Genomic DNA, 16803 nt, shown 5'->3' on the forward strand with positions numbered 1-16803 from the left:
TGGAGGATGCTCTTTTTATAAATAATGGTTTACATAGAGTGAGATATGATGAGTGTTGTACCTTTGCTCGTACACATGATGGATTGTCCATTCCTCCTTTGGGTAACACCACTTTGATGGTCCTTGTGAGACCCAAGGCCATGTCAAGCACTTTTGTTGTCATTCTTAAGTTAGACCTATTCTGGGATAAGTTGGGTATTCCCTAGCTAGTTGCCATGAAAGGAGTTCCCTCGGTCATTCATAAGTGCTTGAAGTTCCCTCATGAGGGCACAGTGCATGTAGTCCAAGATACTAGATCTCAACCATTAGTTTCTTACAAGGGTTTTTCATTAGATCACTTATGGCCTTCTTTGATTGGGCCTATTCTTCCTAGTAGATACTTGTACAAAGCTTATTAGAAGTATAAAATGGGGGAGTTGTGTCCTAAGTCATCACAGCCTGTAATTTCTTAATCTCTTCCTGCATCATTTTATGTTCCTACTTCCCTATCTACTCTTGTACTGTAGTGGGTTGTGTCTTCTACCCTTCTTCATTAGGGGCTAAGGATAGACTTGTGCCTCATTTTAGACCTCCTTTCCCACCTAGGACTATGCAACCCTTGGAAGTGTCTTATATTACTGCATCTGCACTTAGTACAAGAAAAAGAAAGACACCCACATTGTCAATGTCCACAACTCACCCTCCCTTTGAGCTTCTAATCATCACAGGTATCCCTCATCCTGCTTGATATGGTAAGCATAGGCATTCACCTCAAGCTCGTCCATCACCCAAGCTCCTACATCATATAATCTAAGGATACCCCCTATTCCTTTGATTTCTCCAAGAGAAAAGCAAGGAAGGGTGCCTGTAGTTGCACCTACAGAGCTTGTTATAGTAGCACCTCCTACTTCATTGATTGGGCCTCTTCCTCTATTGACAATGGCTTAAGAGGCATCTCCCATGGAGCATGATGGTGTTTAGCCTTCTCAAACTTTCATTCCTGGTCCCCATTTACATTGAAACTAGCTTGCATGTCAATATGAGTGTTGTCGACGAGCAATGGCTTAGGAACATGAGGTCACCGTGAAGGTTATTGATGTGTCATCAATTTCTACCCCTACTCTTTCTATTTACATGCCTACTCTAGCTCTTGTTTCTCCTGGTGCATCTATGCCCACTTTTTCTTTCATCCTACTGCCTGTCATTCCTAGAACCGTCGATGAGCCTCACCCTAAAAGGGTATAGGTTTTCATTTCTCCCTCCTTGAAGTCACTCCTCATCACTTCCCTACCTATTATCCCTCTGTTTTCCCAACCCATTGACATGTTGCATACACATGTGGTGTCTAGTGCAATGTTGTCTTGCTCGCCTACTTCGTAGCTTCATCTTCATCCAATTTTTCTTGGGGTACTTAAACCTACTACAGTTGGTCAGAGGCCTTCACCTCCACAATAATCTAAGAAGTTTGAGCATGACCCCATTTTGAGTTTTGTTGTCGGAGGCTTGCTCTGGTGACCATTGTTTATGTTTCTTCATTTGTTTCAGTATTGGTCTCTCTATTTTCATTTGTTTGTGTTGTTGAGAGGGTCTCGCCTTCTCTAGAGTTTGTCTTTGTCCCTCTTATGAAGGTTGGTGGTTTAACTCCTATTTCACCACCTCGGGTTGAGTCACCTACCTATTCTATTAAGGGGAATTTGTTTGACTCTTTGGAGGATATCCCAATACTATCTATGATCTTTACATGATCATTGAATCTCACTTCTTAGGAGCTCTGGGATGCGGATATGGAAGTTGCATCATCCCTAGCTAGATTGTTGCTAGTGAAGCGTTTGGTGTTGCCCTTGCGATGTCCCTATTTGATCTTATCCTCCCTCCCCATATGATCAAGATTAGGAGGATAATGACTTGATGTTGGGTGAGTACTAGGACACTACCCTCCTTATCTTGGAGATTAGTGTGTACCTATTTTTGTTCCCTTATGCTTGCTTTATATGTCATGTGCCCCTCTAAAGGACCCAAGTTACTCTATAGGTGCTTGGAAATAAGGGGTGATGATTGTATTTATGTGTTTTGTGCTCTCCTAGAGGACCCAAGTCACTCTGTAGGTGCCTAGAAATAGGGGATTATTTGTTACGACCTTTCTCTATTTGTTAATCATCTTTTTTTCTTTTTTTTTACGTATATTGATTTTCAATTTCAAGGACGATTCAAAGTGTTGGGGCAGTTAGGATCTCTTCCATGTTGACCCAATTTTTTTTTCATGTGCCTTCTTCAATTCCGCAACTTCAAGACCATGATGAGTAACTCATACAAAAATACATGCATAATTTAATTTTATTGCTACAAGTTATTTTGAATTAGTAGATCCCCATGTCTCTTTGTATTTTAGTTGATGTTGTCAGTATCATGTGTAATCTGTTGCAAGGTGGAATTCCACAAAAAACGTCTTCTTATGTTGACAATACACAACATATGTTCTCCTTAGAATGACATGTGTCTAATGCATACAATTCTAAGGGGGGACTATCATGTCTCTACATTTTTGGATATCTACATATATAGCATTTTTTTTATTTCAGTATCTATTTATTTAATGATATAGAGTTGTATCTTGTATATGATACCTTTATGGGGGTCAAACCACTATCGCAATTTATTTTATCACCTTCATTGGGGCCAAACCACTATATAATGTTATCTTATCACCTTTGTGGGGGTTAAACTACTATCTAATTGATCTACTGTTTCCCTATCATATGGCTATCTCGCATACTGACAAAATATTTTTATCTCAGTGATTTCTATCTTTGTGTCTGATTGTATCATTTTTTATCATTTTTTTTTCTTTTTCATCTAACATGTTTGATGGAACAAATTGGAAGTATCTCACAAAGGTCCATGGTTCTTTCCTGGGGGAAACTCTGCACGGTTAGAGGATTTTGATTTCCCTTTGTATCTTGGTAAACTTTCTAACCTTTTTCTATTTTAGCTCGCATATTGTGATAATGATATGCTCGCTACAGTGGGGACAAAATGTAATATTGTAAATTGCACCTCATGAAATTCCATGCTACATAAGCGCCTTTTATTTATGTCGATTGGAGAACCTCTTCAATTTTTTATCCATGTGCCCACTTGGCTTTCCATATCAACCTTGCCTCTATCTTTTTCTCAACTCTACTGACTATTTGACTTGTGGGTGCTTGCACACCATGGAGATGTCTGTGCACCATGCTAGCGTCCTACGAATATGCAATTTGAAGGTGGTCATTGAAGCATTACACCAATGATTGGTAGATATTTTAATGCCTCTTGCAGTGTAGAATAACATCAATTTTGATCCCAGACTACATATCTTACCTTTCTTGCCTTCATTTGGCTCTCTAATTCCTCTCTCTAGCTCTCTAGACTTGAGGATGACTTGCATACAACTTTCTAATCACTCGCTCTTGCATTCTTGGGCTTTATTTCTCTCTTGACTCTCCTTGTTTTTATAGCTACACTTCATGCTTCAAGAGGACTTGGTGTTTGATTTTTGGTGTGGAATGGGAGTCTCTTTCCTCTTGTATTTATCATTTCATTTTATCTTCATAACATATTTATTTTCTCTTTACTTTGTATCTCATTTGATCATTTATCTATCTATCAACATTGGCTACTCGTGGAGGTGGAAACACTAAAACAGGGGTTTGGCTATGGCAGACCTCTAAAACACAACCCCAACTTTTTGTTTTTCTTGTTTTTGCGAAGGATAATATCGAGGAAGAGATAACTCTACTAGAAGCTTCATTCATGGACCCGTGGTGAGAATTTCCTTTCCTTTCTTTGTCTTTCCACTTCATATTTTATGTTATTGCAGTCTCTGTTATTTATATATTATCTTTAAGATGCATTAAAATACCTACCTAGTCACTCTGCATTTTTTTATATAAATTTTTGTACTCTATTCACATAGGACGCTAATGCACCACGCTATCATCCATGACTCAAATGTGCATCCTTGGACAAAGAATCGATAGAGTTCACTAGAAGATCTCTATGACACATCCATTGTTATCTGCTGGCACTTGACAACCTTTGTGCTTTATGCTTATCCTAAGTGAAGAGGTTGATTAAGTACGTCCCTGAGAGATTATCTAGCACCTTTCAAAGTGGTTTTCTTTTCCCCCCTCTACAAAATAATTCACAAATATATTGCTAATTGAATATCTAGAGAAGCATTGCATTTTACAAAGTGTCAAATTTCTGTAGGTCTAGCCTCATGATTTAAAATATATTTTTCTCATAATTCCATTATCCACTGGCCATTCAAATTTAAGTATCATTTCATGATAGATTTTTTTTTTGAATTTAATGGTTTTCCTAAGCCTTTTTAGATAGTGAATTTCCCTATCTTTGAAGATGCTTTTGGTAATTAGGACCTTAAATCTGTTGACATGCCCACTTCACACCATAACATTATAAAAATGTGGAGATACCTATCTATGCATTTGAGGCTTGCGATAAAACCTTCTGCAAGGTTTTGTTAGTAATGAAATCCATACATAATAGCAATAATAATAGACAAGAGAACATTTATTCTACAATTTTTTCTAAAAAAGTAGTATGATTTATGCAATATGTGTGTCAATATTCAACTTGTGTTAACATGCAATGATGTGGAAGGCTATGGCCACACAAGCACAATCTAATTTAAATTCAAGAGTTTTTTTAGAACATCAATAATAATAGACAAGAGAACATTTATTCTACATGTTTTTCTTAAAAAAGTAGTATGATTTATGCAATATGTGTCAATGTTCAACTTGTGTTAACATGCAATGATGTGGAAGACTATGGCCACAATCTAATTAAAATTCAAGAGGGTTTTTATAACATCAATACAACCATTAAAATGTGCACTATCAAACATCATATTACCCATGTGTATAACTATTTTGTACTCAACATGTACCTATTATAACTTTAATTTTTATGTAATGTGGGCTTTATTTCTTTAAAGTCTACATCACTCTTCATATTTATGTAAGATGATTGTTTTCTTGGTGGAGTTTCATGGTATGGAAATAGACAAAGGTGTAACAAACTCATGGCATTATGATACATGGAATGACAAAAGTTTGAATTGGCAATCCTAAAAAAGAGGTTATAGTTTTCAAAATGTCAAGGATCAAGAGTCAAGAGATCTCATCACAAGTACAAAGGTGAAGGGAAGGACATAAGTTTGACTCCAAAGGAAAAAAAAAACAAAGAGATCAATGGAGTTTCAAGGGATTAAGGAAGGTATGAAAGGATTATATGGGAGAAGAGAAGTTTGAGACCATAATTTTAACAAATATAAAGAGTTTGGAGTTAGTACTTGGAGAGGAAACAAATGAGACATGCCAACTGGGGATGGTGTAACTTCTAGCTAGGGATGGTCAAACTTCTTAGTCTAAAATATATAACTTTTTTTACAACAAATATTGGAATAGTGATGTGAAGATTGAAAGGATACTTTAGGAAGGAGAAACTTGACGACTTGATGACAAATAGAGGAATATAAACATAAAGGAATTTTATTAGGGGTTGGGTATTGAGGATGCCAAGGGAATAACATTAGGGAAGACACAAGTCCAAAGGAATTTAGCTGGTTTAGCAAGAAGAAAATGAATGGAATGACATCAAGTGAAATTCCAAAACTCTGTAACTCTAGCAAAACACAAAAAAAAGACTTAGAAAATTTCTTTAACCAAAAACTTGTCAAACGAATGAAATTTGATACAATTATTTTTCAAATTGATCATAAATAGAACCTTAGTGAAGAAACAAAAAGGGACTCAATGAAAAATTTTAAAACTACAAGAGTGAATCCCAAAACGAACTATTTTTCTTTACTTCATCTAATGTATCTTGATTTTTTCTAAGATTTCTTATGTTAGTGGATTGATGGTATTTATAAATACCTTTGCAGTACTTTTTGTATGTCACATGAGAAGATATTTTGCTAAGACAACCTCTAGATATACATTTGAATTATCAATACCAATAAGCTTCAACCATGCAAATGCTCCTCGAATTTTATGTACAAAGCTAGATTTCTTTTAGTACACTAGATCCAAGTGTTTTGCTCCTTAGAATTAGAGAGGGTCATGAATATTCAATATGTAATATGAGTGTATTAAACGTTCCAATAAGTCTCACAAAATTGTACCTCATTTTTAGAAGGAATTGTACAAATTTGAATGCAATGCAATTAGAACATAAATAAAAAGATGTGGAAATATGCAAACTCATAGAGAGAAAAAGAGTAGCTATATAATAATAAATGAATTATAATGACATACTAGAAACTTAATACATAGGTGAATGTGATAAATACTATAAATGTACATACACATGAATATACAGTGAATATCTCATGTTTACCTCGTCTTTGAGGATTTAATGATAGCTCTGCATTTAAATTCCTCTATGAAAGAACACAAAAAATATTAACATAAGACAATAAAAAATTGGGAGGTAGATAATCTGGCTCCAAAACCGTCATGATTTCCACATAACACGAAAATTACAGATCTCAGTATACTTGACAGAACTAGCTGTCTCTTTCATTTTTTGACTGTGTATAACACAAAATTACACAAAATTTAATCAGTCACTTTAGAATCAGATTAGCCGCATCCCAAGAATGCCGGCCACATGATTTTAAACATATATTTCTCGTTGATTCCAATTACATCCACTGGCGCACATGAAGATCAGATTCTCGATATTGCAAGTGGAGAGGAGGAGTCATGTCAATTGAACAAAACGCGTAGGAATTGAATTGTATGGTGGAACTCCACCATCTCCGCCGAATAAGAAATCTTATCCTTTGCCAACTAAACAATTACATTGATGACGTCGTGTACGGAACGAGTTTGCTGAGTCTGCACACAAACATAGCACAAATTCATCAAAATTCACCGTTGAAATGTTCTGTTTTTTAAATCTACATCACAAATCAAGCAAGAATCTCAACATACCTGTCCTTCCGTTTCTGCAGAAATCGTTGAAGTGATAACCTCTTCGCCATTGGAAGATCTGCATAACAAAATTAATCCGTCGTTAATTTACTGTGTAATTGTTTTCTACATTCTAAATTATCACAAATTCGAGTGGATAACTTACTGGCATTTGATGTTTTAACAGCGTGCCTTTGCTTTCCCCCTTGTGTGGATTCTTCTGAATTTGAAACACTTTGCCTTGGATAATTGTACAAAATTGCTGGATTAGTTGTAACAGCTTTAGAAATTTCAATTTCTGTATCCAACAAAGCCGATTGGCTTTTGTCCTGTTTATGTTGGATTGAAACCCTAGAGGATGCAGGGGAAACAGATCCCAAGTCTTAATTCCTTCAGAAACCCCAATATGATCTTCTCTGTGGAAATTTTCTGAATCGCTCAAACATCCTTGTGAGAGAACTTGTTGCAGCAAATGAGGTCTGATCTTTCCCAGGCATGACTGCGTTGCTGCATACATTAAAGGCCGAACAACATTAAAGAAGGAATTCTTTATAAATTCTCAAATAAAATCGTTACATTGAACAAGGAAAACTTACATCGACTGTGCACAAGTTGTTGGTGGCAATCCATGGCGGAATCCAATTGGGGGCTGCCATTATTATCTCTTCCGATTCCCAATAAATCGATGGTGAAGAGCTGACGTTGAGACATCTCTAAGCAAAACAAAGGGCAAATTCGATGGAATTGAATTAATAGATGGTGTGATTTGATGAGGAAAGGTTTTTAAAGGAGTAACAAAGCAAAGCAAAGGCTGTGATTTAGCAGAACAAAAACATGGGGTAAAACAAGCCCCAATTTGCAAAGCTAAATAAGTGCACGTGAGGAGAAATGGAAGACATTGTCCGTTTTACATCAATGCCGTCACCGTCACCGTCACCGTCACCGTCAAATTATGAATCCAGGTGGACGACTAACTAATAATTGAGCGAAGAGTCCACAGCGGGGAAGAAAGTGTCTTTCTAAAGCGAGACATTTTCTGTGTCTTAAAAAAAACGTTTTATATAAAATAAAACAAACAATCAAATATTTAAAAGCATCCCAAGTCTTGTTCTACTAATGTCTTAAGTTGTCATTCTTTCCTTGAAAAGATTTTCTAATCTATTTGATTATTAACTCAACATCATCTAAGAGTTTTATTTTTTTATCTCCTTTTCTTGAACAACTCTTAAACCTAGCAATACATCTAAGAGTTTTATTTTTTTTATCTCCTTTTCTTGAACAACTGCTAAACCTAGCAATAATGTCTTTTGTTCTACTATAAATATTCATGTTTTCAAATTCCACTTTATAATCCATTAGTAATTTAATACTTTTGAAAGAAATCAACATAATTCTTACCCTTGAAGTTGGTGAAGAAAAACACCCATCAAGCTTTATTATCCATAATTTAGAATACATGTTTGGATGTGTATTAACTTTATGTTGCTTTCTTTCTTCATCTATCATTAACATATAAGTAGAGTTGCCATATATTCTAAATCACCTTTAAACGTAGCAAATTTTCAATTACTTCCCTTAAGGCGCTCATTTTCATATGTATAGTAATCTCTAGATAGGAAGCACCATAATGATCCATTATTAAGTGAAAATTGGCATAGTATTAAATTATTATAGTTCTTGTGAGGGGGTGTCTTATTAACTTAAATTTCAGTAATGTCAGTCTCATTATTTAAAAAATATTTTTCTTGTTGATTCCAATATCCATTGGCGCATATGGCATTTAAATTTTCAATATTTTAATTGGTAGAGTTATGTAAATTAGGAAGACACAAAGTGCAAAGGCATTTGGTTGGGATATCAAGGAGTAGATGAATGTCATGGCATCAAGTGAAATTCCAAAAGTATGCAACTTTCATATAATTCAAAAAAATGTCTCAAACCTAGAATTTTCATTAACTTAAGTAGTTTTTTCACAAGAACAATGCATACAAAGGTCTATTTTTATAAATAGGAACTAAAAAAAACTAAGAGAAGAAATAAAAAGGGACTAAATGAAATTTTTGACACTCGGAAGATTAAATAAATAAAAAAACTAATTTTTCTTCACTTGGTGTAATGTATCTTGATTTTTTATATGCTTTCTTATGTTAATGGATTGGTGGTCTTTATAAATACCTTTTGTAGTACTTTTTGGTATGTCACATGGAAAGATGTTCTCATCCAAGTATTTTGATCTTAAGAAAGAGAGAAGATTCATGAATATTCGATATGTAAAATAAATTTATTGAATGTCTTTAAATTTAAAATCATCAATAAGTCAACACAAAATCCTACTTAATTCTTAAAATAAAATTGTGCAAATTTGAATGTAATGTAATTAAGGCATGAATAAAAAAGATGTGTAAAGATATACAAACACGGGAGAGAGAGAAAAGAGGTAGCTATTTAATAATGAAAGAATTATAAATGTATTTGAATTTTTAAATGAAAGAATAAAAAATACATTATTGAGGAATATAATTCTGATTGAATATCTGGAGAAGAATTGTATTTTACACAGCGCAATAACAAATACCGGCCTCATGATTTTAAACACATTTTCCTCGTTCACTCCAATGCGATCACATTTTCCTGGGGAATATAATTCTGATTGAATATCCGCAGATGATTCATATTGTATTTTACACAGCGCAGTCACAAATGCCGGCCTCATGATTTTGGAAGAGTGACGCCAATTGGAGAAAACGCGTGGGAACATGTGGCACTCCACTCTCTCGTTGATCCCAATGCGATCAGATTTTCAATATGATTTAACATGTGCATTGGTCAAAACACGTGGGGACATCTGGCACTTCCCGAAAGTTCCTCCCGGATAAGAACATACAATTTCAGATTCCTTTTACTTCGATGACGTCACGTAGGGAATGACTCTGCTCAGTCTGCACACACAGCACCAAACTAGTCAAAAATCACCATTGAAATGCTCTGTTTTTTAAATTTTACATCACAAATCAAGCGAAAAGTTCAACACACCTGTCCTTCCGTTTCTGCAGAAATCGTTGAAGGGATATTCTCTTAGCCATTGGAAGATCTGCATAACAAAATTAATCCGTCGTTAATGTACTGTATAATTGATTTTCACAATCTAAACTGTGACAAATTTGAGTGGAAAACTTACTGGCATTTGATATTTCAACAGCGTGGCTTTGTTTTTCCCCGTCTGTGGATTCTTGTGAATTTGAAACACTTTGCCTTGGATAATTGTAAAAAGCCGATTGGCCCTTGTCCTGTTTACTGTTGGATTGAAACCCTAGAGGATGCAGGGGAAACAGATCCAGAGTCTTAATTCCTTCAGAAACCCCAATCTGATCTTCTCTGTGAAAATTTTCTGAATCGCTGAAACATCCGTGTGAGAGCACTTGTTGCAGCATCTGGGGCTTTATCTTTCCCAGACATGACTGCATTGCTGCATAAATTAAAGCCCAAACACCATCAGGATTAATGAAAGACTTCTTTATAAATTGTGTCAAACAAAACTGACACATTGAACAAAATAACTTACATCGCCTGTGCAGAAGTTGTTGGGGGCAATCCAATTGAGGGCTTCCGACTCCCATGAAATCGATGGTGAACAGCTGAGATTGAGCCATCTCTTACCAGAACAGAGGCCAAATTTGATGAAATTGAATGGATGATGAAATTTAAATGATATGATATGATTTGATGAGGGATGGTATTTAAAGGAGTAAGAAAGCAAAGCAAAGGTTGTGGTTTGGCAGAACAAAAACATGGGGCAAAACAATCCCCAGTTTGCAAGCGAAATAAAGTGCACGTGAGGAGAGGATATTTGTTTAATGTAGTCCGTTTTACAGCAACGTTGTCACCGACTTATTATCAGTCCACGTGGGCGATTAACAAAATTTTCAGCAAAGCAATGGAGACGAAAGTGTCTTTCTGCATATAGATATCTCTATGGCAAAAAACACGTTTTATATAGAACTAGGAAGTAATTTTTGAAAGATTAAAATTAGAAGATTTCATAGAAGATTCTATATTTTTAATAGAATGAATTTATATTATATATTTTTATAAAAGAAAGTGTGTAGAAGATATTTTATTTGGGTTTGGATTGAGGATGGTATGGTGTGAGACTCTGAGAGACATTAAAACATCAATCAATAACAAATATAATTTATTCATCATATTTCATGAAAAAAAGGGTTTGTTTCAAGTAGTTTTTCCAGCTCTCTTAAGATCGAGATGTTTGTCATCATCAACTTCATATTGCAACATATATAGTTTCTATTTAATTATATTATGAATTATAAAGAAATTATAAGGAATCTAAATTTTCCGAGTATGAAATGGAAAATTGCAAAATATGTATGTATTGTAAGAAAAATTGAATGAGACTTAAAAAATATTTGTTTAATGATCAATTTGCATTAAGTTTATGTACATTCTTAAAATTTTAAAAATCAACAAATAAAGTATATAATAATCAAAACTAAAAAAGAAACAAAACGTAAAACTACCTATTCCAACACAAACAATCTCGATGATCTCGATCATTGCATTAGTTTATTTGATATGAGTTGTAATTTGCATTATATATTTGGATATGTGAGGTCACCTAGACTAATTTCAACATGGCTATGGTGTCCATTTCCATTGAATTTGTGAGGTAACTACACAAAAATAGCCTCTAAACATTCATGAGTAAGCATAGGACCAGATTCCCTAATTTATGGGGTCAAAAAAGTTAATGTCTTTTGATGTGGAGAAGGACATCAAGTGGAAGCCACCTGACATAGGTCCGCTAAAGGTAAACTTTGATGGGGCAACTCATGGAGATCTCAAGCCTACTAGTGTTGGATGTGTGGTGAGGAACCATGAGGGGCAAGTGATCCAAATTGTTAGAGCCAGAGTGGTCTTTGCATCTAGCAATGAAGAAAAGTTCCATGTAGCCTTACTTGGTCTTCAATTTGGAGGATTTTTACAATGTGATAAAATCCATCCTAAAAATGACTCCCAAGTTTTGGTAAATGTCATTTGCATGGGTAGCTACCAAATTGGAAACTATCGAAGAAGCCACATCAGATACTAGAGGAGATAAACAAAAGTTTAAGGATTTCATGATCTCCCCTGTGTATTGTGAGGGTAGTGATCTCACAAATGAAGTTAGAGAACCTAACCTTCGAAGAAAGGATACTTAGAGCATTAGAACGTAAAAATGAAAATGATGGAACTGAAAGTGAAGTCTCTGATTATGAAGGTAGTCTCAAGCCAAAGGAGCTGGTAGATTGGTTAAATAGTATGGAGAAATTATTTGAGTGGAATTCCATGACAAAGGAAAGGAAGGTAAAATTCGCATGAACCAAGTTAAAGGGACATGCAATGATCTGGTGGGATCATTTACAAAAAGAACAAATAGAAAAAGGAAAAGCAAAAATCAAAACCTAGGAAAAGATGAGAGAGAAATTTATACCTATAGATTATGTGTAGACCCTTTTTCATAGATTTCCTAACTTGAAACAAAATCTATCTACCGTGGAAGATTATACAAATGAGTTTTACGAATTATCTATTCGTGTGGAGCACCAAGAAACTAATGAATAAATGGCTGCCAAGTATGTGAATGGTCTAAAATTCTCTATTCAAGATGAATTGAGTATGCATAAGGTTAATAGTATTGAAGAAGCAAACCAATTAGCTTTAAAGGCAGAAGAAAAGCATAATAGACAGTATTTACAAAGGAATAGAGGACTAGGGAAAAAATGTATAGAATATCCATTATAGGGTGATTTAAATTACAGTCAAGGAGAATCATCTTAGGGAGCAGAAAATCGGGAGATACCCAATAGGATGTGCAAAATCAAGAGGAAAAGGGTTTTAGAGGGGTAGTGGTTATAATGATGGTAGAGGGTGGGAAAACCCACTAAAGCCTTTTGTTTACTTTAATTGTGGTGAAGAGAACTATAGGGCATTTGAATGCTTAAATTATAACATCCAAGAATAACAAAAAGGAGAACAACATGGACTAGACTTAGTTCAAGCCAAGAATTCAAAAGAAGGGATTGGATCTTAGGTTTCACCAAATGTGGGGGAAAATCTTATGATGAGACGAGCAATGGTTATTCCAACAAAGGAGCAAAAACAGACAAGAGGTTGTGAAGATTCTTGGTTTCGAACAAATATTTTTTGAACTAGATGCACTTTAGGTGATAAGGTATGTCAAGTTATTGTTGATAGTGGCAGCTGTGAGAATATGGTTTCCAAAGAGATGTTATATAATTAAAATTACATTGTGAAAATCATCCCCATTCTAATAATATTGTATGATTTAGAACAGGAAATGAAGTTTTTGTTGATAAGAGGTGCTTGATCAAGTTCTCAGTAGGAAAAATATATAAAGATGAAGTATGGTGTGATGTAATTCCAATGGATGTGTGCCATGTGTTATTGGGAAGGCCATGTCAATATGATCGGAAGGTAATGTATGATGACAGAAAGAGTACATATACTTTTTGGAAGGATGATTCCAAAGTGATCTTATTGCTCGTTGAGGATGACAAGAAAGTTGAAAGTTTGATTCTACAATAGAAATAATGAAAGAAATGAAGGTAACAAATTTCTTTTATGCACTGATGATGTTCAAAGAAGAAAGTGAAGAAATACTAGCAACAATTCCTTTGGAGGATGTTAAAGTTTTGAATTATAAAAGTGCAACTAGAAATGAAGATAAGGATGTTGTAGTGGCAAGTAGAACAAATGAAAAGATTACACATGTTTTGGACAAGAAGAAAATGTACACACAACAAGGTCATTACAGTAAGTATTTGGTACAGTGTTAAGGACTTAACACATGGATTACAAAACAAGAATTTAAGAATTTGGATCGTGATAATTTGTACAAGTTTTAAAAGAGTAACTCGTAGGAGTTGAGTTTTTTCAACCAAAGGAGAATGATGTAGGGACTTTCAGAAGCCATGCTTTTTTCCAGCAATTGGAGCAAGCTTGGGATTTTTCCAAATTGAATTTTTAAATTAATTTTAAACACTTACATGCAATTAGATTAGAAAGTTAAAAATTAGTGTTGCTTTAGTTAGTTTTAAATAATTGGAAACTTATATAAACCATGTAGATAAGCATGCAAAATTACCCAAAAAGGGGCAACTTGAAAAAGTTGCTAAATATTGCTAAAAAAGGCAATTTTCGGATTTGCCAAAAAAGCTAATTTTTGGATTTTGCTAAAAATTACCAAAAAAGGCAATTTTTTAGATTTGTACTTAAAAGGAAGTTTGCTTTCAATTTTGAAGAAGGATGTATTGAGAAGGAAGCAAAATTAATGAAATTTGTTTCTTGGAGTTAAATTTTCTGTGTTTTATTCTAGAAATACATATTATTAGTTATTTTTTTTGTTGTGAGCTGTGGCTACATCACTTTCTATTTCACATACATTGTTATATTGTTCTACTTTTCCTTTTTTACCATTTACCTCTTTTAAATAATTTTCAAATCAATCAAATCTCACTATTTTTTGTCTAGAAATTAGACTTGTTGCTTGTTTTAAATACCAAATCCAAATGCATTACTATTCATTGAATATGTGTGCTATCTAAAATGAATGGAAACAAATCTTTTTATACCAACACAATAAATTACATAAACAAACAATCAAACACACACAAGAAATTACATACACACACAATAGGCTTTAGATGGGAAAGGTAAAGGGGGGAAATAGGCCCATTTAAATTTAGCTAACTTGATTTCATAGTTATGAGAGATGACTCCATGATTATGGACTTGTTCTAGGATAAAATAGATGGAATAGATCATGATAAACATAGTGTTTAGGAATCAATGCATATATTATTGAGAATCAAACAGATAGATCAAGTATATAATAACATGTGTGTATAGAAGTGAGATGTTAGTAAATATATTATCTCATGCAAATAAAAGTGAGATAAAATCTATGTTAATGTGCCTAAATTTACAATAAAGTGTGACATTTTTCATCACACACATGTATATTGTCCAAAAATAAACACAAAATTAAATAAAAAAGTCATCTTATGACATTTTTTACCTTATAATTACATAGAAAAAAAATTTGTTGGAATAATTAAAAATAAAGAAAAAAAATTCAAATGACAATAAATCCAACAAATATCTTTCAACAAAAATTTCAACCTTATAAATTATATAGAAATTTAACCCAGCCTATATATACATTGACTTGAAAAAAATTAAAAATGATTAACTCAAGTCAATTCAAATTTGAATTTTGCAATTACAAAATAAATGAAAATATTCGATTAAATAAATAATAAAAAATAAATAAATAATTTTTTTTTACATAAAATTAACTTATAATTAAATGTTAACTCGTAAAATATAAATTTATGGCATCTATAAAAAAATGAATAAAATAAATTTTTTGTATATAAGAAATCTTTTTATTTAGATAGACATATTTAAGATATGTATTTTTTCTAACTATAAATCATAAGGTTCTCAAATTTATTATGTTAGTTTTAGAATATTTATATTATTTTGTAAACTAATAATCATAAAATTGTCAAATTTATTGTGTTAATGTTAGAATACTTTATATTTATTAGAATTATAAAGTATCTAACCAATTTGATATTTGCCTATATATATGTTATAATTGAAATTTAATTATTTATAAATTAGGTAAAAATAATATAATAAATATTGTGAAAAATAAAACTATATATATAATTCTTGTATAAATAAATTATAATAAATAATTTTTATTTAAACAAAATAATATATAACTATTCATTAATAAAAAATAATTTTACATCAAATTAAAAGTCAATTGTCATTTTTAAAATACATTATTTAACTAATGAACATTTGACTTTGTTCAAATTTATATTTTTTTAATAACTATATTTATAACACTATTTAGACTAAATTTAAGTAATAATTATCAGCAAAAATGTTATTAAATGTATATTTTAAATAATTATATGTAAAATTCATTAACAAATATTAAATATATAAGTAATACTTCTAGAAAATAATTTAATTATAATTTTTTTTTTATCAATAAAAGGCTAGAGCCAGATTTTATTATAATTTAGTAAGATATCACATTAAAAGTATGAAAAACATTAAAAGTAAGATAAGTATACCATAAGATAATCAGACAAAATTACCCAACCAGGGCAAGAGAAACCAAAACCCAACTAGCAATATGAAATAGTTTCTACAAAGAAAAAGAAATTAAAAAGTTCCAATCAAACGACCAGGGAGAACTAATGAACTTCAAATAAAAAACGTATCTCAGAGCTATGGAGACTAAGAGGAAGGGGCCACTAAACCATGTCCTAATCCAGAGTGAAGAAGAGAGGAGTCGACACTCGAGAAGAGTTGAACAATTACAGGGACTCCTTGTTGAACAATCTCGATAGAAACTAGTGGTGAATCACATATGGTGTTAAAGATGGAAAATAATTAAAGAGGTGTGAATTAGTGAAAAGGGATATATGCGTAGCTGATTTTATGAAGATGTTTCAAGAGAAACTAGTGTATGAGTACATAGGTCACACACATAGAGCTAGGTGGTTATATGAGTAATTCAAGTTGTGTAAGGACACTTTCCCCCTTGGCACTATTGTCTCTGTTGTTGATTTTGCTGAGAATTATACACTAAAGAGGCAAAATGAAGTACAATCTATGTATTATCACTCTACACAAGTTACAATTTTTGTACACATAGCATTCATGCATGCACATGATAGCACCGAGGAGGACATAAAGGTTATAAGAGAATATCACTTCTATATCAGTGATGATC

At 33.1% G+C, this 16803-nt stretch overlaps 2 protein-coding genes across 2 annotated transcripts; both read right to left on the reverse strand.

Moving 5' to 3' along the window:
* Positions 1 to 6466: 6466 nt before the first annotated feature.
* On the reverse strand, positions 6467 to 7792 carry LOC131055909 (uncharacterized). Its single transcript, XM_057990220.2, has 4 exons — positions 7562 to 7792; positions 7132 to 7472; positions 6987 to 7044; positions 6467 to 6890 (listed from the first exon to the last, which is right to left on the reverse strand). The coding sequence occupies exons 1-4, from the start codon at positions 7674 to 7676 to the stop codon at positions 6829 to 6831; spliced, it is 576 nt and encodes a 191-aa protein (XP_057846203.2). The 5' UTR covers positions 7677 to 7792; the 3' UTR covers positions 6467 to 6828.
* Positions 7793 to 9417: 1625 nt separating this feature from the next.
* LOC131055910 (uncharacterized) lies at positions 9418 to 10767 on the reverse strand. Its single transcript, XM_057990221.2, has 4 exons — positions 10528 to 10767; positions 10144 to 10431; positions 9999 to 10056; positions 9418 to 9904 (listed from the first exon to the last, which is right to left on the reverse strand). The coding sequence occupies exons 1-4, from the start codon at positions 10613 to 10615 to the stop codon at positions 9865 to 9867; spliced, it is 474 nt and encodes a 157-aa protein (XP_057846204.2). The 5' UTR covers positions 10616 to 10767; the 3' UTR covers positions 9418 to 9864.
* Between the last annotated feature and the right edge of the window lie 6036 nt (positions 10768 to 16803).

The sequence above is a fragment of the Cryptomeria japonica genome, chromosome 10, assembly GCF_030272615.1.
Source record: "Cryptomeria japonica chromosome 10, Sugi_1.0, whole genome shotgun sequence".
In the NCBI taxonomy this organism is placed as follows: Eukaryota; Viridiplantae; Streptophyta; class Pinopsida; order Cupressales; family Cupressaceae; genus Cryptomeria; species Cryptomeria japonica.

Coding starts and splice junctions, on each gene's coding strand:
- LOC131055909 (XM_057990220.2), bottom strand. CDS start 7,676: ATGTCTCAACGTCAGCTCTTCACCATCGATTTATTGGGAATCGGAAGA. Junction 7,473..7,561: donor ACAACTTGTGCACAGTCGAT/GTAAGTTTTCCT, acceptor TAATGTATGCAG/CAACGCAGTCATGCCTGGGA. Junction 7,045..7,131: donor TGTTAAAACATCAAATGCCA/GTAAGTTATCCA, acceptor TTTGTTATGCAG/ATCTTCCAATGGCGAAGAGG.
- LOC131055910 (XM_057990221.2), bottom strand. CDS start 10,615: ATGGCTCAATCTCAGCTGTTCACCATCGATTTCATGGGAGTCGGAAGC. Junction 10,057..10,143: donor TGTTGAAATATCAAATGCCA/GTAAGTTTTCCA, acceptor TTTGTTATGCAG/ATCTTCCAATGGCTAAGAGA. Junction 9,905..9,998: donor CTGCAGAAACGGAAGGACAG/GTGTGTTGAACT, acceptor CTGTGTGTGCAG/ACTGAGCAGAGTCATTCCCT.